At 34.1% G+C, this 24,615-nt stretch overlaps 3 protein-coding genes, 1 long non-coding RNA gene and 1 pseudogene across 4 annotated transcripts; 4 read left to right on the plus strand and 1 right to left on the minus strand.

Annotated features, from left to right (window-relative positions):
- Nucleotides 1–161: 161 nt before the first annotated feature.
- LOC114163154 (uncharacterized) lies at nt 162–9,622 on the plus strand. The gene is made up of 12 exons (XM_028047284.2): nt 162–424; nt 884–1,030; nt 1,147–1,261; nt 1,352–1,446; nt 2,576–2,700; nt 5,118–5,155; nt 5,516–5,751; nt 6,596–6,689; nt 6,797–6,987; nt 7,274–7,493; nt 8,253–8,420; nt 9,136–9,622. Exons 1-12 carry the CDS (start codon nt 227–229, stop codon nt 9,279–9,281), a joined length of 1,773 nt encoding a protein of 590 aa, XP_027903085.2. The 5' UTR covers nt 162–226; the 3' UTR covers nt 9,282–9,622.
- A 1,977-nt stretch (nt 9,623–11,599) lies between these two features.
- Nucleotides 11,600–16,047, plus strand: LOC146883837 (uncharacterized). Its single transcript, XR_014984427.1, has 3 exons — nt 11,600–12,078; nt 15,440–15,586; nt 15,712–16,047. It is a non-coding gene; the product is annotated as an uncharacterized LOC146883837 (long non-coding RNA).
- LOC114195873 (uncharacterized) lies at nt 12,076–14,341 on the plus strand (annotated as a pseudogene).
- A 965-nt stretch (nt 16,048–17,012) lies between the features above and the next one.
- Nucleotides 17,013–18,416, plus strand: LOC114163176 (uncharacterized). Its single transcript, XM_028047314.2, has 3 exons — nt 17,013–17,278; nt 17,363–17,512; nt 18,079–18,416. The coding sequence occupies exons 1-3, from the start codon at nt 17,108–17,110 to the stop codon at nt 18,220–18,222; spliced, it is 465 nt and encodes a 154-aa protein (XP_027903115.1). The 5' UTR covers nt 17,013–17,107; the 3' UTR covers nt 18,223–18,416.
- Nucleotides 18,417–18,568: 152 nt separating this feature from the next.
- LOC114163175 (calcium-dependent protein kinase SK5-like) lies at nt 18,569–23,082 on the minus strand. Its single transcript, XM_028047313.2, has 7 exons — nt 22,385–23,082; nt 21,713–21,856; nt 21,460–21,612; nt 21,267–21,382; nt 19,233–19,400; nt 18,928–19,152; nt 18,569–18,838 (listed from the first exon to the last, which is right to left on the minus strand). Exons 1-7 carry the CDS (start codon nt 22,935–22,937, stop codon nt 18,704–18,706), a joined length of 1,494 nt encoding a protein of 497 aa, XP_027903114.1. The 5' UTR covers nt 22,938–23,082; the 3' UTR covers nt 18,569–18,703.
- Between the last annotated feature and the right edge of the window lie 1,533 nt (nt 23,083–24,615).

Below are 24,615 nucleotides of genomic sequence, written 5' to 3' on the forward strand. Positions count from 1 at the left end.
TTTTTTTTTTTTTTTTTTTTAAGTTTTTTATATATTTGCATAAAGCGGGGTGGAGAAGATTGCGTGGCCACCCAGTTCTAAAAGAATTCCATTTTTCTTTTTTCTTTTTTCCCTTTACTAATACGCATCTCATATACCGTCTTACTCGAAGTATCAGTTTTCAAATCTTCGATTCCATCACTGATATTTCTCTCCTTCTTTCCCTTTTTCTCTCTCTCTCTCGAAGATGGCGCCGCCTGCGGCAGCAGTTGAAGGCGGCCAGGCACCGCAAGGGAGGCAGCAACAGCCGCAAGGAGGGTTCGGCCTCACAGGAATCATACGCATGGTCGTTTTCTGGTACTTCGCTTCTAAATTCTTCTCTCCCAAAAAACCTACCGAACCTTCCGCTCTCATCTCCAATCTCTTCCAGAAAGCACAGCCTCTGGTACTCTCAATCTCTCTCTCTCTCTCTCTCTCCCTCTCTCTCTCTCACACACACGCCCACTTTTACCTCTGCTAACTCAGCTTATATTGCATGATCTCACTTCGATTTTAGCATTATTATTATTTCTCTAAATTCGCTTGTTTTTTAGTCACTTAGATTGATTTTTAAACGTAGGTTAGGTGCTTATACAATTTCGATGATACTTTTAGGTTATGATTTGTGATTGAAATTTCAATTTCCTCGTTTCGTAGTGTGATGAAGAGTTATGAAGTTAGTTTTGTTCACGATCAGAAGTATCAATAAGTAACATTTACTGAAAATCGAAATTAGGTTGTTGTGTAATTATCTTACTGGTCTGTGTTCTGATGCTGGCGCGAGCTGCGGAGGCTTTCCTAGTTGTTGTTGCCTTTTGTTTTTGTTGTTAATTAGGTTGTCTTCTGGATGCTATTTTTTGTTCAGGATATGTGGCTTTATCTTTCCGAGAACGAGAAGTTCAACGACTTTGGTTCTGAAAGTTCACTTGTATGGCATGAAACCAATATTCCGTATGCTGTTTGGGGAACTGAGAGTACCAGGACTCTTACTTTGGACTATAATCCATCGGAGGTATAAAATTGAAACTTGAAAATGCTTACTACTAGCTATCCCTCGCTTATTTACATTCCTTTTCGGAGAACGGTTAAAGTAGTTCCCGTAATTTATGGTTTCTTTTTCTACTTTAGTCTTTGAAGCATAATGGGAGTCTATATGCTCATGTTTTCTTCGCACACTCTGGCTTTTCACCCGACCCAAGTGATCCAGAATACCAGCCTCAGGCAGCATTTGGAAGGACACATCGTATGTCTTTTTCACTTCTTATTGATATTTTAGCATTAAATATGTATGAAAAAGTGGTTTACGTGTTGTCTTTATTTATGTTGGTCTCAGCTGTTGTGACGTACTTGCCCAAGTCTAAGGCAGATAAAAAGAAAAGTCTGTTGGGAGGTTCGCCAGATTCTAGTGAGGCTCAAGTGACATCCAAGGTTTGTTATTGCTCCTATACTTTTTTATAATTAGCTTGATGTGAAACTGTTATGATGGCACTTTGCCTTGAGCTCAAGATCTTTATTAGAGTGATTGGTTTTTTAAACATAAAAACATCATATTTTATTCTGCATAATGTCAAAAATTCAGTTACCTTTTTAAATATCCTATTTCGTCTTAATGTCTAACCCATATATTATTATGTTATGCAATATACAGTTTTCATATTCCTTTTGCCCCCTATTCATGGAGCCTTTTGGAGGAGCATATAGTATGCTGTCATTAATTCTGTAGTTGAATCAGTCGATAGAAGTTTTGGCCATAACTTATTGTTAAAATCTTAATCTGTAATCCTATTTCTTAACCTTCTTGGCCTAGAAGAGTTGCCCCTAGATCTAATCCTTATGATTTGGCTCAGTATGTTTACATGGAACAACTTGCACCATTCAAGATATTTTATTTTCTTAATCATAGTAGTAAGTATCGTACGAAACGAGACGATTCTCATTGGTGAGGATACGAGTTGCATGAAGAATTGCTTTTGTTCCTGTATCATATTTGAATCACATGAATCGCATTTCGAATCAGCAATCGTGGCTTGAACCACAACCTCTATGGATCGCTTTTTGCAAGGGTTCGCTTTTGCTTCAGTCCTCGTCTTGAGAGGGGAGCAAGTGGGGTGGCTGAGGCTCTGGGAGTGGTGGTGGAGGGAGGAGGAGGGAGTGGAGTGTTGACAGAGGAGGCTCCCACGAGAGTTCTCATGGCAGTGGATTTGAATGCTGCAGTGGCCATCGGAGAAAGGAGAAACTGAAGTTCAGAATTCTAGGTTTGCGGGTGGCCATAGGAGAAAGGAGAAATTGAAATGCAGAATTCTAGGTTTGCGGAAGGGAAAGTGTAGTGAGGCATTATTGGTCTTCGCAAAGTACCATACTATATAATAATAAAACATATTTATATTTATGGTAAAAGAATATACAATGAATTAATTTAATAAATGCATTTTTCCTATTTAATTATATATTATACTTTTTAAAGTTTATGAATCTTATGATTCATGATAGATTCATGATATGTTAGTATTTAGTGCTTTCCATGATGACATGTTACTGATTGTTCTCTTTTTGTTAGGTGGTCGATGAACCTGAAGAAGATGATGATTCTAAGGATGATGACTCTAAGGATGATGGTCCTGTGGAGTGGGTTTCATATTGGAAACCAAATATAACAATTAACTTGGTTGCTGACTTCACTCAGTATGTTTCTTTGGATTCATTTAATTTTTGGCACATATTTTAAATTATATGTTCTGCCTTTTTCATTAACATAATTTCTGTTTAAATTAGATGACTGCAGATTATAACTTTATGAAGGAAGTGTTGTGCAGGAGTTTAGAGAGATTGTCAGATAAATTAACTTCTTTTAATTAGAATTTAGTTTTACATGAAGTATAAGAGGGTGGTTGGAAATAGTTATGCATTTCACTTGGAATGAGATTTCATTTTTGGGGTGAATTGGGTGTTTTGTTTGGAACTTAAACAAAATGTAATGTGGAAGATGCAGTTGGTTAACCATCACGTAATCCAATCTCCAGAACTAAGAACGTTATATTCTCATAAGAAATCAGCTAAATTCTTTCAAATTTTGACCATTGTATACATCTTATGAATCGGAATCCTATATATTTGTGACCCACGACACTGCTGCCATCAATCTTCCATCTCTCGAGGGTACATCTTTGCTCCTTCAATCTGTCTTTCTCCTGATCTCAAAACACCAAGATGCAATGTAATGTAGCCCATGGCGGATAACTCATTCATTGTAGTTAATACCAGGAAATTGTGCTGCCATAGCAGTGATGCCGAGCCAAGTAAACCCTGTCTGCTTTAAATTCTGTTACTTTACATATTTCTTTGTGGTGAAGATTATGGCCTTTCAAGCACAGAGTTACACTTGAGAAGTCAGAATAGATGGAATCCCTGTTTTGTTCACTCTTGTTTTGGCAGAGGAAGGATTTTAGGGCTAGAAATTCTTCATCCATAAAATTATCCGGCTGCTCACATTTTCCAGCCCATCCAGTCCAGTCCTTTTACTGGTCTTTGCTCTGTTTAACACAACTTGGTCATTTCCTGCTTCTCTGTATTTTTTTCTAGCTCTCCATTTTTTTTACAAGAGATGTCCTGAATTGCGTGTTCTCCTCCTTATTCTCCTTGACTCTTTATGTTTTTGATTTGCTAGCTATGTCTTAGAATGATTATGATTGCATATGTAGTCTATAATCTTGATTAATTTTGAAAGAGAGAAAAATAAAGGCAAGAGGGGCTGAAAACTGAGTATGAACTACCAAGGAGTCTGTTTTATATAAGCTGATTACAATAAATACAAATAGGATATTGTATTCATGTACATGATATTTTATGTGTATAAATCATATTCTAATAAGTCTAATTCTAATCAGATATCCCAATGATTATGAGGATCCTGATTAAATAAGGAAACAAATCATAAAATATAAAAGAAGAATAAGTCCCAAGAAATCATCTAGGATATTGTAAAATAATATGAACAAATATTTCAAACAATTATTAATGATGAATTTGCCCTTAATTTATTTTTCAGTTGTATGTGGAATATGGGTTACCTATCTTTTAGCCATCGTAGTACCTATTTGCTATTTAGTGAGTGGTAGAGCAACCCCCACCCACACACACACCCCACCACCACCATCAAACATCAAAGGAAGTTGCCATGAAGCAGCTCCTTGCAGTAGTGACTGTTGCACCACCATCTGCAGCTGAAATTGTAGTCAAAATGAATTTTTGGGGCCACTCCAGCTTTTGGGCCATTGAATATAAAAGTACCCCTGAAACCAGATTCATTTAAGGGAGGTTTTGGAAGGTGACAACTTGTAAGCTTGAGCCTTTCTGCTAGTCAATCTCCTTTTATTGACCATTGAGATCATCTGCTGCTTTTCTTACTCTTAAAGAAGAAAAAGGAAGGTAAAGGGGGATAGGATGGGAGAAACAAATTATGGTGTTTTCTGTGGGGGTTGGTGTTGGGCATGCACTCATAACTGGCGACTCTCTATTCTAAGTAGACTACTACTGGACAGGTTTTTTTTATTCATCATAAATTATATGTTCTCCATAGTGTTTTCTGTATAATGCCCATCTCACAAGCATTCTTTAGATTGAGCCTTCTTTGCCTTTGGAAACAGTGAGAAATTGAGATGAAATAAGAATGCAAAATGATGAATCTTAGTAGTAGAGTTTTTACTGATCAAATGTGTCTGTCTTTTCTTTCTAGTTGTCAGTTTTTGGCTCATGGGCAGGTGTTTGATGTTTATATTTTGAGACAAAACTTGAGCTTTTAACAGATGGACTGTTACATGGTGAAGTAATGCCACATAATTCTCTCTGTGGTTTTGATAGGTTGATCCATGTTAAACCTACGAAGCCAAAACCCAAATGTGATTTTGGTTTTTTAACCACTATTGGTTTTTTAACTACACAATATGTATTTATACCATTGAATAGAATCAATTACAATAAAGACACCTGATAATTAGGAATCAATTATACTAATTTCCGAGATTATTTAACAGTTAATTTTCTAGAAATCTGTAAAGGTTGATTATACTCTAACAATTATAATATATTTTTACTGTTTGCAGGTACCCAAAAACAGGTGTAGCACCAAACATTGCTCCATGTATCCTTGTTATTTATATTTATTTTGTTCGTTATTAATTATTAATTATTATTATTATTATTTACTTTTTTAATTTTTCTCCCTTTCTTGGCAGTGCTTTCTGGATGTCTTGTCTATCATTTAACATAGTATGTTCACATTATGTAAGATTAATCTTGAATCATGGAGAACTTATAGATGACAATGCCTTATTAGCTGAATACTGTGTCATTTCACTTTCCGTAAGGTCTTATTTTGACATTTCTCTTATTTTTTGAGTTTCACATTTTTTTGTTTGACTTTCCGGTATATTGACAGAGTAACTGGTATGTTCATCCAATATGTTTATTTGACCTAGTTTCCTTAACTTTGGGTTCCCAGACTTGAACGTTGATCCTTTCACCGGGAACTACTATCCAATTGTTTATTTCAATGAGTTCTGGTTACTCCGGGATAAGTTGATACCTTTGAATGAGACAGTGACTGAATTACGTCTTAACCTGGAAGTTGGTCCCATTAGTATGACAAAGTGGCAGTTATTCCTGCAGATTGACCAATCCTTCCAGATTCACCGTAATTATGGAAGCATGCTTGAAGGCGAGGCTGATGAACTAAAGGTTTGTAGGTTCACAAACTTCTCTCAATTTTACATAATTATTAATTTGTAGTATATTTAACTTATTTGATGAAACGTTCATGTTGAGTACTTGTATACTATGTTGAATAATGATTTGTTTGAACTCTGAGACCTGGTTTTTGTTTTCCTTTTTTGACTCCTCTATGTACTTGACGTCACGTTTTTTCAGTTGTGATATCTTGTTCTTGAACTATTGTCCTCTTTGGTTGTACTGAGTAGTTTTGCTCTGTTCAACTGCTCAAGTACCGCTAAATAGAATATTAATTTGAAATAAAATCTTGATGAAAATTGCTCCTTTTGGTTTTTTGAAGATATTTTAATAAAGATAGTATTTGGTACTTAATACAAAATCCTGTTTATACCTTGTCGAATTTATTTTATTGAAAGAATGAGGGCGGTAAGGGTTGAATTGAATTATTAACCACTTGGGCATAGAGGTTCTACTATTATGTCACGAGCTAACATTCCTAAAAGTTTGAGCTCTACTGTGAAAAACCTGATTTCTGCTTGATTATTTTCTTTTGTTGTTTTTTCTCTTGTTTGTGCACCCATCATCAACCCTTAGCATGTGCAATTTTTCATTACATCTTAACATTTCCTACCAGATATTCACTTCACAATACTCATCTCTATGTTATCTCGTAGCATCTTGGCATTTCAACCATAAAGTGGCTTATTAAGTACTGTATATTAATACTCTTAAAGATTTTAAAATGTAATTATGTCAGAGGGTGTATTAATTGTGCATCTCTTTCTCACTGTATGAATTGTTGACTGTCTTGTTTCTCTAATTGGCTAATATTTGATTTTGTTAATTATGTCAGAGGGTGTTCTTGGAAGGAAATCCTTACCTCCTGGCAATTACCATGGTTGTTTCACTTCTTCATTCAGTCTTTGACTTCTTGGCTTTCAAGAATGGTAAGTCTATTGTCTAGCAATCTTTGAGAAAGCACCTCCAATAAGGTAATGCATATGGGTTTGGTTAGAAGCATAGGTTATCATCTAATTATTTTCTTTCTACCCAGACATCCAATTTTGGAACAAAAATAAATCTATGGAAGGACTCTCGGCAAAGACTGTTGTTGTTAGCTTTGTTTGTCAGCTTATTATCTTCCTTTATCTGCTTGACAACGACACCTCTTGGATGATTCTTGCTAGCTCTGGAATTGGTTGCGTTATTGAGTTCTGGAAAATTGGAAAAGCCATGCGCATAGAGGTTTTTTTCGTGATCTTTTGGCTTTTTTAATAAGTAATTTTCACATTTTGATTGGTACCATTTTATGTATTTTTAATATAAAAATGGCATGATACTTTTTTTCCCTCTTTGTTGCTATGATACTTTCTACTGGTTTGCATGTGCAGAACATCTGCTGAGACCTTTCATACTTACACATACAGTTTATTTTTCATATTACATTTACATTCCGGCTTTGTTTGCCACTTTTCTGTTGTTCCTTAATTATTTTCATTGACACCTGCAATCTGTAATTTAATTTTTCCAGATTGATAGGTCAGGAAGGATACCTATGTTGAAGCTTCGTGATCGAGAGTCATATGTCCGAAACAAGACAAAGGAATATGATGATATTGCGATGAAGTATTTATGCTATGTTCTGTTTCTCCTTGTTGCTGGATTTTCTGTTTACTCACTGATGTATGAGCGTCACAAGAGCTGGTATTCTTGGATTCTGTCTTCTCTCACAAGTTGTGTATACATGTTTGGTAAGCACTCTTCTAATTGGGTATGCTATGATTGTGTTTTCATTGATACTACCATATATTAAATTGTCACAAAGCTATCTAAATTAATTAAATTAAAAAGAGGTGCTTTGACTCTGGTAAATTTGGTATTAATTTTCCTAACCATTGTGACTCATGCTTCCCTGGCAATATTGTACTGAATGGCTGAATCACTAGTTCTTTCATGCTTTTTCGGGTGGTTGTCTTAATCTCAAGTGCTTCTAGCAAAGCCGGGATTTTGTGAATGAGTTGAAAGTTAAAATAGAAGAGCATTTTTACATTATTTTGAGTCAAACTTTATACTGAAGTAAACATCACTATTTCTGAGTAAAAAATAAATTAGAAACAAAATTAGAATACTTATTCTCATACTAATCATTATTATGCTGTCCTTGTACTGAAATATAATAAATATGAAATTCACCGATGGGAAATACACCGCTATTTTTCTTTGCTGCGTTTTTACTTTTCTTTTGTTGAATAAAAGTATTGACAATGTCTTGGTTCTTCTGTTCACTTTTTTACCCTCCTTGTTTTTCTTATGGGCAAGGAAAACCATGGTATTTTTCATAACAAAGTATTCACCGAGGATGTAGAAGTTACTAAGTGGACATGCATGAGAATTCAAACCAAACACCCAGTCATGCATTGGACCAATATCCATGTAGATTATTATGATCATTAAATTCACTAGTATTGTAAACTTTGTAATGTTTGTACTCTACTGGAAAACTGTTGCAGGTTTTATTATGATGTGCCCTCAATTGTTCATCAACTACAAGCTCAAATCTGTTGCTCATCTACCTTGGAGGCAAATGACTTACAAGTTTCTCAACACCATAATTGATGACCTTTTTGCCTTTGTTATTAAAATGCCAACACTGCATCGGCTTTCTGTTTTCCGTGATGGTAAGATTATGACTATGACCACTTGCTATTCTGTGCAACTTGACCTGATAGTTGAATAACTGTGGATAAAAATCTCATTACTTATCGAAATTAGGAAGCAAGGTGCTACTAAGCTGACAAAGCTTATGATATTTGAATTTGTTCTTTGGTGGAAGCTTTGTCTCTTAAATTTATATTTATATTATATACAATGATGAGTTTGAGTCCCAGTCTATCTGAGAGCTAATAAAGTTAAATTTGAACTTAATGGTTGTGCATTAGCATTATGAGGTTAAAGTAAAACTTTGTTTCTTTGAGAAGGATTCCCAGAAGAAAGGTGTACCTTCTCCATCAGAGTTTTGAAGCTGAAATTATTAGTTTTTAGGAAGGAAAGGACCTTGCGTTTATGTATCTTACTTCTTCTGACCTCGGCTTGCATTCACGGACCTTCATGACTTCCATATAGCTGAAAGAATTTCCATTCTTGAATCCAGTCTTCGCTCCATAAGTTCACCAATTTGAATGTCATTTATGAAACTGTATTCTAATTGTGACTTTTCTCTGAAGATTAGGTACTTCGCAAGTATATATCACAGTTCATCAAATGCCATTTATGAAACTGTATTCTAATTGTGACTTTTCTCTGAAGAAGATTAGGCACTTTGCAAGTATATCACAGTTCATCAAATGTCTTGTATCATTTGTCTTATTATCTTCTTTCGTCCCTGCCTTGCAGATCTTATCTTCCTCATATACTTGTACCAGAGGTGGATTTATCCAGTGGACAAGAAACGTGTAAACGAATTTGGTTTTGGAGGCGAGGATGATCAGGCTGTGGCCGAAACAGACGCTGCGAAGGAAGAAGAGAAGAAAACTAATTGATTTGGTTTTCTCTCAACAGTTTGAGAAAATTTTACAGTAGATACTTGATACTGTAGAATTTCAACGGGGATTAATTTATTTTTCTCCCCCTTTTGTTACACATTTGCATTTAGAATTTTGTCTAAAGAAAGCTTTAGTTTGGCCTTGCCTACTGGAATTTTTACTAGGACCAAAGGATGGCGACTATTTAACTACTGAGACCGTCTTGCAGCTTTTAGTTTACCCCTCTGTAGCTTTTCTTTATTTTCAAATGTCTTATTTTTGTGATAGATGACCCTTTTATGTATTATTTTATTCCACCCATGTGTAGTTTTAACTAATTTATTCTTGGTTTTGGTTTATTTTGTACTGTAATTTGTTTAGCGTTTTTATGTTTAAAACCAAATCAATTCAGTTCCACTAGCTCATCTTCACGAATCTGGACTGCCATTAACTCCAATCAGGGAGTAGGAAAAATATTGCTTCCTTTATATTGCAACACGTTGATGCATATGTACCATTAGTTGTTAGTTTAATTACGTGCAACTTAATAAATCGATTTACTTTTCAAGGAAAACCATATTGTGTGGAGTTGCGGGTTGGGGGAGGCTCGTTGACCAAGTTCATGTTAGTAGGCTAGAAAGTGTCAAATTGCTATGATGCTGTCTTCTCGATGGTGATCTTTAATTGCATTTTGAATGAAATTAAAATTCAAGCTGGTCTTTTTTTCTTTTTCTTTTTTTTTTTATCTTTTTTCTTTCATGATGCGCTTTGACTGTCATGATAAAGAATAGGTCTTCAGTATCCATATGCAGATTGTTAAAAATACTATGTTTTCATTTACTTTCAAATCGTTTTGTCAAATATTTCTCTCATTGTTAACGAATCAACTATAGGTTGAGTGATGTTTGTTAGCTTATAGCACATCCATAGGGCTGAATAGATCTCTTGTCAACAGGATACTCTTATTTTGACATCATATTTTCTTTTTTACTATCATATGATACTATTTTTCATAACTATTCTTTCTTTTATTTAAAAATATAAAAAATAACTTTTGTTAAAATTATTTTATCTTTATAAAAGTTATCAAATGGTATCAAACAATCCATAATGTATTTTTTGTTTTATATTTGGACTTGTACAATTCAAAATGTCTTTAATTTTTACATTACAAACTATACAATCTAAAATATAAAATTTTGTATTCTGTATTATATAATCCATGCAATAAAAGTAAAAAATATGTTTTAGATTATACAATTCATAATATTATTAATTTTATTCTAATCATAAAATCCAGAATATATATTTAGTTAGACAAAAAAAAGTGAAGAAGGGAGCTCTGGAGCGCGAAGTGGTCCATGTGTGTAAAGTTGTCAAGATGGGTTAGAACCTGTGAGTTAACTCGGTCCACTACAGTGCGGGCCGAGTTAGGTTAAAATTTTTTTACAAATTTCAATATGAGTTGATTTTTGACCTGACTCACCTAGAATCCGGCTCACCCGGATTGAACTCGTGGTGAGTCGGGTTGGCTCACCAACCCACAAATAAAGGGTCACAAAAATATTTTTTTGTTAAGTTAGTCTTTGCATTTGGGTCATGTTAGGTTGTTTTTTGTAGCCAAAACATATATAATTTTTATTTTTGTGATTTTGGTTTGTATTTGGATTGTATTAAAGTTTATTTAGATTTTAATTAGAATTATATTTTAGTTTTGACTGAAAAAAATTAAAAATTGTATTTTTTTTAAATAAGTGAGCCCATGAGCCAACCCGTTTAACCACCAATCCGTGGTGATTTCAAAATTTTTTCGCTTGCTAATAAGTAAGCCGAGTTGGATTAACTCACTAAGTGATTAACCCGTGATGGATCAAGTTGGGTCAAACCGAATTATCCGTTTTGATAGCTCTACATGTGAGGAAGGAAAGAGAGTATTGTGTGTGTCTAATCAACGTGTCTATTTATATTTTTTCATCTTCTTCCATAATGTTTTTCGACGTTTCCTTTCACTTAACTTTAAAAAATTGGATAGGGATAAAGAAGAGAGAAAGAAGGGGAGAGTGGAGAGGGGGTGCACATGGAAGAAAAAGATTGGAATAAGATAGTGGTAAAATGGTCTTTTCATTTGACCAGTGGAGATGTAGGAAAAAATTATGGAGGTGCAGGAAGAAAAGACCAATATTTCATTATTCAAGGATAGTTCACAAAATGCCAGGCCCATCCCAAACACCCAGCCAAAGCCCAACCTTCGCAAGCCCAAACATAACACCCACCCAGACCACGCCACACTGAGTGCTAGCCGCATCTCCGCCGTGAGCCGCGAAGTTTAGGTCGTGGGTTCTCTTTTTTTCGTTATACATTCCTAAGATACATTGCTAATTTTGTAAAATTTTTATTTTCAAAAAGTAAGTCGAAAAGATAAATGAGTTTTAGTATTTTTTTAATTATGATATTTTTATCACTTGACATTTCCTCATTTTGTTGCAATTAAGAGAGTGTAGGTGTGAACGGAGTCTAAAATGGTAAAAAACAATTGCCTCTCAGTAGCCTGCCTTTTCCCATTCGTGTCTCAACTTCTTGTATCCAAAACGGAACCCTAATCGCGTCTTAAATCAAACTACATCAGCTACGGATCTTCTCGTTGTTCTGTTGGATTTCTGATTCTGTATGTTTTTGTCAATTTTCCTTCCTTTTCATATTTTTTTTAATTCTTGATATTTTCTTGTGTTTGATTTAGTGCAGAGAGAAAGCATAATTCTGTTAGTACGTAGGACGGTGGACATACGGCCAAAGATCTTTAATTCTTTCCAACAAGGTTTGAACGAATTAGTTACATCGTATGATATGCTGATTATGTTGTCTGTTCCACCATAAGTGATACTTACAAATGTGCGCAAATGCCCAAAAAATTATTCTTGAATACTCCTAAATACTTAAATAGATGCTATTGATGTTGTTGTTTCAATTTTGTTATCAGTTTCTGTTGATTATGACAAATTCGATGTATGGGTGTATATATAAGCAAGATCGATTGCAAACAAAATTTATTGACACTTAAAAAACACCAACTATTCTTTTCATCAAAACATTGAGCAAGTAATAGTACTTTGGAGGGGGTAAAGAATCACAGGGTTCTGGAAAAGAGATAGGACTAGAATCGAACCAGACTAATTTTTGGCCAGTGAATGTTACATGCCATTCCTACAACTAAATTTTTTTTGGTCTATATTTTGATAACGAAACTTTTTTTAATAAATAACATTTTGAATTATATGATATTATATTTATATTTTATATTGTTTATTTTAAATATGTCCTGGAAAATATATCTCTATGAAAACTCTTAGTTCGGTTCCTACGTATAAAAAATTATTGAATTGATTCTAATACGAATAAAATAGTCCCTTATGCATTCTTTATTTACTCATTTATATGTAATACATTCTTGATTTGGTTCGTATTCTATAACCTTTTTTATTTTTTGTACCTTATATGTAAAGATTGACAAGTTGTTGGTCAAATTTAGCTCTTTTGTCTCAAATCTAGTCTTCTGGATGCAAAAAGAAGTAATTGAAATGAGAATTATAATCAAGGTGACTAGTCAGATTTTAACAAATGTATTAGCCATGAATAACCAATTCAAGGGTTGTTGGAATTTCGAAAGATTTGTTATTTGGAGTTTCGAAACAGTGGCTGGTCACATTATGTTTTTGGGTTTTGTGCTTTGTAGTGATTATTTGACATTGGATTTGTCGGGATCTTGAAACCTTTTGCGATGAACATACTATAAAATGATCTTTGGATTTGTCCAAAGTTGTTGGAATTCATTTAATTGTTGTACTAGGCTTGTTTTGGTTTTGGCAGGTTTCATATAACAGGATTGTATAGTGGTGGAATATGGGTATCCTTAAATATTGCCTAAGATGTGGAAGGTTTTGATCCTTTTGTACAGGTGGGGGAATTGATGATTGTTTTCAAGATTGGGAATAGATTATGCCACTTTTCAGTGTTGGTATTCTTCCTTTTCTAAGTAGCAAAATTAGAGAGTTGATGTAAAATTTTGTACTAACAAATTTAAAAAGTGAGACTTGATCAAACCACCAAACTTATCAATAGCTAGTCATACTGTCAATTGTTTTCTTAATACTAGAACGTGCAAACAAGCTATTTAGGGCATATCAAAGATTGACTTTGTGATTGCGTTTTATTTTTTTCATTCCCCACTTTATTGGGGATAGCAACAGGGACACTGACCCTTTTTATATCCTGTTGTAGCACTTTGTGACATGGGATAGCGACAGGTACATTACGCTAAAATAATACAAAAGAAGTTGAGAAACACATAACTTTGTCAAAATAAATTTGATTATTAACATTGACATTATTTCATATTCTAAGTTGAACACAAATTGAAGGAGAACAAACAGGAACAAAACAACCACAAAATTAGTATTTTTGTCTCTCCAATCTCTTGAACTTTAAGAGAACAGTCATGGACAGACGCACGAACACCACCAGGCCAGTAGTGATGTCTTCCTCTTCCATCACTGGCACCACCACCATAACAATTCAAAACTCTGAGCCATCTACCTCTTCATCTCAACACCAACAACAGCAACCAGAAGAAGTACTTTTCCTCCCCCTCAATCGCAAGAAGAAAAAGGTCAGTTGGAAAGAGGGCACCGTGGACAATGAGTTCATGCAGAAGAAGAATTCCAAAAGGTGTTGTATCTTCCATAAGGAGAAACCCTTTGATGAAGATGACAGCGATGAAGATGAACATCACTTTGACGAACTCCCTCACGATAGTGGTTTTGCTGTAAGAATCATGATGAAGCTGGCCCAAGCAACTAGAGAATTGATTCACCTGAGCGGTGATTAATGAAACCTAAAACATATATTTGTAGAGTAAATGGTGAAATCGTTGAACTTAGGTTTGCAACTCAATAATTATTTAATTTCGGTTGCAATTATATGATTATGACATTGAAACTAGAGGATGTTCAATTTAAATTTAAGTGTCACAAATAGTTGCCTACTTTAGTAGTGAATAAGAGTTTCACTAATTTTTGTCTCAATTCCTGGGTTCAAAGAATGAGGGTGTTTTTGAAAAGAAAATTCATTCTTTTGTTTTACCTTTCGATCTTCTCTACTGTACCATACTTACACCGGAAACAGAGTATATTGCAAGTGTTAGAAACAATGGAAGGTAAAAGAGAGGATACATAAAGAACAAGCATACACACACGAATTAATGTGTTAATGAACTTTAAGCAGAAGGTTCATTAAACCAGAGATTACAACATAGAGATTTTTCTTCACGACAAACTTTTCACTTAAAACAACTCGAATGTTAACGTAATACTAGAGCTAAAAGGTCCTATATATGAAGACACAAGTAAACTCATATATGAAGACACTCGCTTAATGCATGAACAATGCTTCTAACAAATAAGCTTAGTAGCCATTAAATGATATGACATCAGATTATTCAATCAAATTGTACGTGATATACTAGATATACTAGACAATACTAAAGGATACAAGAGTAATCCTCTAATCTTCATATACTACATGTGTTGTCTATTGCATTTAATTACTGAATCATTTAATTACGTCATTCGTCTAGGAACCTTTTAAACAGATCATACCGACTCAAATCTTCACAATTTTATGTGTTTTTATCATACTATTTTATTTTATTAAGTTAAAATTTAATTGGTATAACTTTTATTATTATTTTTTTATCAATGCTTATATTCATAATTATAAGCTAATTTATTTGTGTGTTTATTATTTTATATTGGGTAGTAAAATTATGAGATTATTTTTGTTCATATGGTTATTATTTTTAACTTCAAATAGTTAGGTATTACTATGTTATTAGATGGGTTGTTGTGAAATGGGCATAAGTATATGATTTCCAATATATTATATTATAATAATTAGGCTTAAATATCTTTTTATCCTCATTTTCGTAGTGTTTGTTGCGGATGATCCTCATTTTGATAGAATGTTTATAATGGTCCTCATTTTGCGCAATTCATGTTTTATTTGGTCCTTTCCTGTAACGCCGTTTAAATCATTAATGGAGCATTGTACAGGTGATAGAGTTTGTATTAGGGTGTGTTACCTGTGTACAGGTGGCTAATTAACGTTAATTTTTTTCAATTTAGGGGAAATTTTGCAATTAGGGAAATTTCTTCATCTTCGTCTTTTTTTGAGCTCGGATTGGCAGAGGAAGCAGCTAATACTTGTCATTTCATCATTGGATTGCAGTTGTGCTCTTCATTTCAATTTTCCAATTAATCATCATCAACGAGGTAAGTCGGTTTATGGTTTTCTGGGTTGTGTTATGGTTTTCATAATTCTATTTTGGGATTTATTTTTCTTTTGATTTATGTGATGTTCTGCATGGTTTCTAAATTACCTGCTGAGACTCCACCAGATGCCCAAATCGCTGAGAATGCACCAACTGTTGAGAATGCACCAACTGCTGAAACTCAAACAACTCAACCACCAAGGAATGAAGTGGAGAGTCAAGCAGCACCACTACCAACACCAAAAGAACCATCTCAGCAGTTTAGGATGAAATTACAGATTAGGAGGAGGCCATGATAGTAGTTATAAACGTCTTAGTTATTTTTGGAATTTCTGATGTAGAATTCATTATTGATGTACTACATCTTGACTTTCCTTAAACTTCGTTCAATTTCACTTTTGACTTTTGCCAAACATTGATGTAGTGCATTTTGATGAGGATGAATTAACGTTATGAATTTAACTTCTTCCAGACTTACATTAATTTAATTTTTTTCAAGCTTAGATCAATATCACTTACTTCAATGCTCATGTCATTTTGAACATGTTGGGACTAATATCAACATAATCAAACTAATTCATTTATTCGTTTAACAATAATACAAAATAGATTGGACTTTAAAAGATTACACACAACAACAGTACGAATAATATAATAACAACACAAGTGAACCCTATTACTAATTGCAGCCTCTTCTCAGCAACCTTCAATGACTTCTCCAAATCATTAATCTGTCTCATTTGTGTCATGATGATGACATACTTTTCATCAACACTACCGTTTGAAAAAGTTGCAGCCCACATTATTGGAACCACCACTTTGTAAATCAATAAACCACAAAATAAAACCAATTTATTATTAACACAAAAATAAAAACAGATTGTACCCAAAATTTTCTACCAATATTCTTTGGAGTTCTTGCCATCTTCAAAGCTGTCATCTCTTAGTAGCTACAACTCAGGGTTAATCCATTTCTCGTGGAATCACCAACAGTGCACGAAGATTGGGACCGTAACATACCTATATAATGGGATTGCAGGAGGAAGAAGATTGCAGCAACACCAATTGGGAATGGAGGAACAAGATTGCCAAAACTCACAAACTGCCCAAACATTCCTTACCCAAACCCTAGCTCACTTATTTATCCCCAAATATCTAATTACACACATGTACAGTACACGTAACACACCCTAATACAAACCGTATCACTTGTATAATGTTCCGTTAATGATTTAAACATCATTACAGAAAATGACAAAATAAAATACGAATTGCGAAAATGAGAACCATTTTAAACATTCGATAAAAATGGGGATCATTTTAAATATTTTGTGTCAAAACGAGGACCATCCACGACAAATACTACAAAAATGAAGACAAAAAAGGTATTTAAACCTAATAATTAAAATGAAGGATCAAAAGTCAACTTTGGGGAAGGAAGAAAAGAGTGAAATTTTGGGAACATATAAAAGAACCAAAATAATTTAGGAGAAGCTTGGAATTGGATTGGGAGAGAGTGAAAATGGACTTGGATGCAGTGAAGAGGTACTTGGAGAAAGGAGTGGGAACATCATCGGAGGTTGATGGGTTACCACCGAGGTTTCTGGAACCCTTAATAATGAATTCGCTTAAGGTTGATCTCATCGAACCTGGTCGCATTCTCTGTTCCATGAAGATACCACAACGTTTACTCGTACGTGCACTTGCTCACACCTTTTTCTTCTTTCATTTTTATTTTTTCTCGTTTTAATTCTTTTATGGGATTTTGTTTGTGCAGAACGCTGGCAATACGTTGCACGGTGGTGCCACCGCTGCGCTGGTGGATGTGGTGGGGTCCGCCGTGATTCCCACCGTTGGGTTCACAGGTCCCAATACGGGGGTTTCCGTTGAGATTAATGTTTCCTACGTGGATGCTGCCTATGTCGATGTATCTCACCAACTATCCATCTCTTTTGATTATTGATTTGTGATTTGTGATTTGTTATAATGATCCATTGACTTGATAATGAATCATAGTAATGGGGTCAGGTTTGGTTTGAGTGATTGATTTTTGTTCCATTAATTGCTCTTCGGAAAGTTTTCGTGTGTGAATGAATCATCTTTGGTGTTTCTTCCTTGGACTGTCTGTCACATTGTATTGAATTGAGTAACAGTGGCGTTAGAAGAACATTAGTTTAGTATGTATTCTGAGACTTGGTTGCTGAAATGTGTAGTTTTGACCAAACACGTTGCTCAAGTTCTGGACTTTGGTTACCTTAACTAAATTCTCTGATGATTTGGGAACTATTTTGCAAATGATTAGCAGAAAAGTAAAAATCTTTGTCTTTTCTATGTTAAAGTAGGTGAGTGTGGGAGTGGTGTGTAGGAGAACTTGATTGGTTGACATGGTCTATTCTTTGAGTGGAATTTATGGAGTTGTTATTGTGGTTTCTGATAATGGATGTAATGCAAAAATATTAGTGCAGTAACAATAGTTTTGCATTGTTATGTTAGGAGGAGATTGAGATCGAGGCCAGAGCATTGCGTGTTGGGAAGGTTGTTGCTGTTATAAGCGTAGAGTTCAAGAAGAAAAAAACTGGCAAAATTTTTGCCCAGGGGCGTCATACCAAATTCATTCCTGCTTCCAGTAAACTGTGAAGGACCAAATTGCACCCAAATAAACGGTTCAAGTTAAATGTTGTATCGCCCTTCTGTACCAAATACATACCAAATTACCCTTCTGTTTAAGTTTCCTCCATCTCAAACAATTACTTCAATTACTTTGAATTTTCTGTACCAGTTCTTGTTATTATTAAACGATGAGGACAATGTATGCTCGAAGTTGTTCTCTACCTTTTGATTTTGATTATGTATATATTATTTGACTCAAGATAATCATTTTTACTTGAATCTTCATTTAACCACACTTATTTCGTCATGTGTAAAAGTTAAAGTGAAAAATATAAAGGCGTCCAATTCTTTTCCTTTTCTAAAACTATACAGGTAGTGAAGGTAATTTTTTTTATCCATGGGTGTATTCATAAATGCAAGTTTTGGTCAGGCTACTGAAGTTGTCCATGCTCACCAAAGTTTTTCTTGTTCAAAATTTCATGACAAAAGTTATTTAAGGTACAATTATTTAATCATGAGAGCCATGTCCTATAATTCCCAGAGCATCTCTGAAGTTGAGGGTGCTCCTCATGGTTCGCCTGCCGATTCCTCCATTGCCCTTTCTCATCATGGCAGCGAATTCTCCATAATCTATCTGTCCATCCTGCACGACAAATCTTCCATTAACAACCCAACCTTATAATTAAGTGTTGCAGAAACTTACGACAACCACAAACAGAAACGAATACTTACGTTGTCTTGATCAATTTCCTTGACAATTTCATCAATATGGACATCCTCCAAACCGAAATCCTTACAAGCCTGTTGTATCTCATCAATGGTTATGTAACCACTTCCATCTTTGTCAAAATAGGAGAAAGCTGACACCAGATTTTCCTCCCTCTCCAACTTATTCAAGTGAACCGTAGCAGCAATGAATTCACCATAGTCAAGTGTCCCACTGTTATCAATATCTGCCTGTAACCACGTGCAAGATCATACATCAGAACCAAATATTGGATGCAAAACAGCACAGATAACAAAGTAAAGGGTCTTACTGCATCCATGAGATCCTTGATTTCAGACTCCATTAGATCAGATCCTACCCGCTTTAACCCTTCTTTTAGCTCATCAAATGTTATAGTTCCACTGTTATCTGCATCGATCATCTTGAATAACTCCTTCAGACCACCAATTTCTTCCTCAGAGAGCCTCTCCGCAATAACCTTCAAACCATACAAAATTGTAAATATCACGGTATTAGGATTTCACATGGAAGACTAGGAAATGGATTTCAACTTCCAATTCAAGACCAGTTTCTGATAGACTTCCAAAACCAAGCCATTAAGTCAAAGCTGAAAAACTTGAAAAAATTTAATACTTAAACTAAGAAACACAATCATGGCCCGAGGCTGGGAAGAAAGTGACAATTCAACTGATGTACAACATAGAAAACTGGCATTGATAAAAAATATCAGAAAAAAAAAAAAAACCAACGTAAAGAAACAGTTGTAGATAATAATCATGCCAAATGTAGAACAAGGTCAAGTTCCTTCAGAACTGAAACCCTGCAAGCCACATGAAAACAATACAACTGTGTCAGGTTGAAGATGTCTTTGGTCCATATCGAAAACTCATCAATGAAATTCATCTAATTGATGACAGCTACTGATAAAAGACATTAGCCTCCACTTCGACCATATGTACATTATGCCCTTGCTCTTGCTTTGGTAATAAGGGTCGTCAAGAGCCTGAGCAAGAGTTAATCTTTATTTAATGTGTTTTTAACAAGAGTACAACGTGTACATATAAAAAGCCATTAATCATATTCACTGCAAAAAAAATTCTTCAAATTCAAAATTTGTTCCTGCAGGCAAAAACACATTCATATGCCAAACAAGGTAGGTATCCCCTACAACCATCTAAGACAACCTCATAAAACTTCAGCAAAAATTAAGAAGCTCTGGCATCGTTGTTGTTGAATGAGATAAAAATATTGTCATGCATTTTATTAATCTCTAGAATCAAAAAACCTTTTAATGAATGTATAGGCAATTCCCAAAGGCCTTATGATAAGGAAGCAACAGTTTGCACCAGCGGCGAAACTTTAACAAAAAAAATTGAGGGAGTCCAAAATAATAAAAGAAAAAAGATTTTTAATATGGTTGATTTTAAACGTTTTCCTATCAAATTCTTCTTTCCATTCGACCAAGAAGCAGACTAAATAAAAAAAAAGTATAAATTAAAGACATTTATTATACCAATGTTGTACTGAAAAATAAAATAATGACAAATCATACAACATAAAATGCAAAACATTTGAAGATAAATAATATACATACAATAATAAGTTTTTATTATGACACTAACTGCACTACATTACTTTGCATAAGATATCTCTTATTGTACCAAAAGCCCATAACCAAAGAGAATAAAAAAATAAAGTTCAAATTACACTATGAAAAATAACTATTGATTGTTATATTATAAACTATCAAGATAAAAACACACTCAATGTATGGGAAATATTTATTATAAAAATAACAAAACATTTTTTTAAGTAATCACATAACATTAAATTGTACCTTTCTCTTTACTTATTTCTTTCACTCCTATTAAAATACCACTCTTACTAAATATATCTACATATGTAGAAAATGATCAAATTACACTATGGTAACTCCAAACTAAAAGTATTACACAATCTTTAACCATTCATTATATTATAAGCTCATAGTACTGATATAATCAATTCAGTAATTTACGTTAGCAAAATCCATCTTCAATCATAACCATGATAAAATGGTCTTCTGCCAAGATCTCACTATACTTCACATTGCAAATGAAAATATCCATCCATTCCCACCATGAAGGAGTCATGATATTATAAATTTTAATTAATAAATTAAAAACTAAAAACGAGTGATTCTTTAAAATAAAAAGTTAAGAGAAATTATAATTAACCTAATTCCTACAAAAAATGCATATAATTAAGAAAACAGGATATTCTAAAGAGATTAAATTGTTTTTAAATAGTGGGCACTCAGCACACAGAAATCATTACGCCCAACTAAAAAGGTTTGCAGTCTTACTCGTAAAGCCATCTTTTTAAGTTTATTCATTGCAGAGAACTGCTTCAGGCGTGATAAAACAGCAGAATCAAGAGGTTTATCTGGTGCAAGGTTGTCATCAACAATCCATGGATGACCTGACACAGAAACCACACACATTCATTCAAATCATGCTACTTGCTTGCTCAATATAAAAGAAGTTGAATAGACTCACAGAGTACTTTGTGAGCTGTGAGCCTTGTCTTTGGATTCCTATCAAGCATTTTTCGAATCAGATCCTTGGCACTGTCTGAAATGCTGGGCCATGGCTCGGACTGAAAATCAAGTCTTCCTAGTAAAATCTGTCGGAAAATCCCCTGTTCAGTTTCTGGAGGTGACAAAAATGCCAGACAAGTATCAGTAACGATGAAGGATACACACACGAAGAAAACAATTGATAATTTAAGGTGCAGGTGACATGTAATTACCAGCCCAAAATGGTGGCACCCCACTTAATAAGATGTACAAAATAACACCAGCACTCCAAACATCTGATTCAGGTCCATAATGCTTACGCAACACCTCTGGGGCAACATAGTACGGGCTTCCAACAACGTCACAGAAGGTCTCACCTGAAAATGAAAAGTACATCAATGTGTTAACCATGCACAATGTGGAAGGGATTCCAGATTATCTCGTAATCATTGTGTTATAGATACTCATAATGATTGCTGGTTCCTGATATACACCATATTGCCTTTCTGGCTTCATCTCCGTTGAACCCGATAAAAACCATAAAAATAAAATTCACTTTTTATACATCTCCCAAAACATAAAGATCGTGATTTCAATTCAATCTACGAGACAAAAATAGAATTCAGACCAACAATTGCTGCTTTTACAGAAAAAGAGTACTGAATAAATAGGCTTATTATATCACCATTTAATGAAAATCTCAACAACCACTAAAGCACTAAGAAAAGATAAGAAATTCTAAAATATGAATTATGTTTTTCTGATTCTAAGCAGCAAGATGGATCGAAATTAAACAATGAGTGAGCATGAATGAAGGGAAAGATAAGAAAAAATGGAAACGAGGTTATTGAGAAAAGTAAAGTGAGATCGCAGTGAATGAGGAATGAAATAGATCGGAAGCTAACCTGGCTTGTAAAAGACAGAGAGACCAAAATCGGTGGTTTTGAGCTTGGCATCTTCCTCAACAGTGTCGAAGAGAAAGTTCTCGGGCTTGAGGTCCCTGTGCATGACTCCAAGGGAGTGACAAGCCTCGACAACCTCAAGAATGGTCTTGATGAGGTTGGCGGCCTGACGCTCACTGTAGTGGCCCTTCTGAACGATTCTGTCGAAGAGCTCGCCTCCCTCGCAGAGCTCCATGACGAGGTGGACGGAGGAGGTGTCCTCGTAGGTGCCGTGGATCCTCACCACGTTAGGGTGTTCCGAGAGATGGTGCATTATCTGAATCTCCCTCCAAACGTCCTCGTAGTCCTCCTTGCACAGAAGCTTCCGCTTCGGGATTGACTTGCAGGCGAAGGTGCGACCCGTGGCGTTGTGCGTGCACAGGAACGTCGTGCCGAATTGCCCCTGACCCAGCTTCCGCCCCAGCGTGTACACCTCCCTAAGGTTCTCGGTTCGGTACGGCAGCACCCACGCAGTCTTCGCTGCGCCCGCACCGCTACCCGCCTGAGACTTCGACATTGCCAACACTCTCTCTCTCTCTCTCTCTCTCTCTCTCTCTCTCTGCGTCTCTCAGTCAGATAAAGAGAAACCAATGAAGAAAGGAAGACCCGGTAAAAATTGAAAACAAATAAAAATATAAATAAAAACAATTTCTGTGTTTTGTGTGCGTGACTTCGAGTCTTACCACCTAAGACACGCTAAGCTTCTGTTTTTATACTACTTTTCTATGTCAGAACTCACCAACTTTAAGGTCTCACAAAAAGAATAATAAAATAGAAATTCAAGTTATACATAATTGTAAGAAAAAACTGTTTTTATTCATACCTGCAAGAATTGTTAACTATTTTCCTAAGGAAGAACAATATTACATTTATTTAGCTTGTTGATTTTAATAAATACTTAAACTAAGTCTGAATAGGGTTAAGACAGGGATGCAATTACTTTTTTTCTGCAAAAACTATAACATAACTTCTCTTAATTTTTATGCATAAAAAAATTATGAAAAAAATTAGTTAAAATTAAGTAAAGTTATGTAACTTTTCCCAAAAATAGTCTCCCTAATCAAATAATATATGTCAACAATAAAACAACATTATATTTGACAGTAATTCATGTACTAAGTTGTTAGGAAATTACTTCAGAGTTCGGGCACACTACAATTAACGAGTTAGATTTCAAGCAAAATAAAATTTAGGTGTAATTTTGCGTTCTCAATAAATAACATTTTCACGTGTTGGATAGGTATTTACTGATTTCTTTTAAATATATAAAATGCAACTAATTAAAAGTAAAAGTAATTAAAATAAGTTATTATCATGGATAATAATTTACGTTCTTGAAATATAAGATACGAAATTCACTCTTTGGTGTACATACTTTTTTTTTTCTGGTAATACATATATCTGAAAATATATAAATATATTTCAATAATTTTCTAAAAGTACATGAGATCGTGACTCTTGTATCAATAGTCAAATATTTATTACTAGGTCAAAAATTTAGTCGCGATCAATTTATGCACTAAAAAGTATAACCGTGTAAATATTACGATTTGATTGTGACTTGTTTTACTTAATTTTTCTTGTTATAAGATAAATATGTTTACAATTTTTTTAATTTTGCTTTCGTAAGTAATTGTTTTCTAAATTAAAATAATTTTTTTTAGTGAATGTGTATTACAATTTAATTATTTTTTAAATTGAATAATTTTATTCTTTTAAGTAATTATTTATTTAAATTTAATTATTTTCTAAAATTAATTAATTATTTGTAGTAAAAAATATAGATACATATGGTGTATGTGTTTTAGTTAATGTATTGTAAAATTGATTGAGCAATTAAAAATATTGCATTTTTATTCTCTTTGACCAAATAATTTACAATTAAAATTTATTTACTATGATTTCAATGAGGATACATGACACTTTTTGCTATAAATTAATTACACGTATTTTTTTTCTAATTTTGTTTACTCCATGGTAAACAGTTTTTTCTTTTTTTCTTTTTATCTCGAAGCTCATATTGATTTATCCCAGACGGTTCAAGTATTAAAACAGGAATAATTTTCAGCAATAATATATTTTTATACAATTTCAAATTATTTATTTAACATTTAAATATGTTTGAAATCTAAAAATATGAAAAGGGGTTCATGTGAGAAAATTTAAAAAATATGTATAAAAGATAATAGAATTCA

The sequence above is a fragment of the Vigna unguiculata genome, chromosome 9 (assembly GCF_037176805.1).
Source record: "Vigna unguiculata cultivar grain cowpea cultivar isolate G323 ecotype 2 chromosome 9, ASM3717680v1, whole genome shotgun sequence".
Classification (NCBI taxonomy): domain Eukaryota; kingdom Viridiplantae; phylum Streptophyta; class Magnoliopsida; order Fabales; family Fabaceae; genus Vigna; species Vigna unguiculata.

Coding starts and splice junctions, on each gene's coding strand:
- LOC114163154 (XM_028047284.2), top strand. CDS start 227: ATGGCGCCGCCTGCGGCAGCAGTTGAAGGCGGCCAGGCACCGCAAGGG. Junction 1,031..1,146: donor TGGACTATAATCCATCGGAG/GTATAAAATTGA, acceptor TTTCTACTTTAG/TCTTTGAAGCATAATGGGAG. Junction 6,988..7,273: donor GAAAAGCCATGCGCATAGAG/GTTTTTTTCGTG, acceptor TAATTTTTCCAG/ATTGATAGGTCAGGAAGGAT.
- LOC114163176 (XM_028047314.2), top strand. CDS start 17,108: ATGGACTTGGATGCAGTGAAGAGGTACTTGGAGAAAGGAGTGGGAACA. Junction 17,279..17,362: donor AGATACCACAACGTTTACTC/GTACGTGCACTT, acceptor TTGTTTGTGCAG/AACGCTGGCAATACGTTGCA. Junction 17,513..18,078: donor TGGATGCTGCCTATGTCGAT/GTATCTCACCAA, acceptor TTGTTATGTTAG/GAGGAGATTGAGATCGAGGC.
- LOC114163175 (XM_028047313.2), bottom strand. CDS start 22,937: ATGTCGAAGTCTCAGGCGGGTAGCGGTGCGGGCGCAGCGAAGACTGCG. Junction 21,857..22,384: donor CTCTGTCTTTTACAAGCCAG/GTTAGCTTCCGA, acceptor TTTCATTTTCAG/GTGAGACCTTCTGTGACGTT. Junction 19,401..21,266: donor TTAAAAAGATGGCTTTACGA/GTAAGACTGCAA, acceptor TATGGTTTGAAG/GTTATTGCGGAGAGGCTCTC.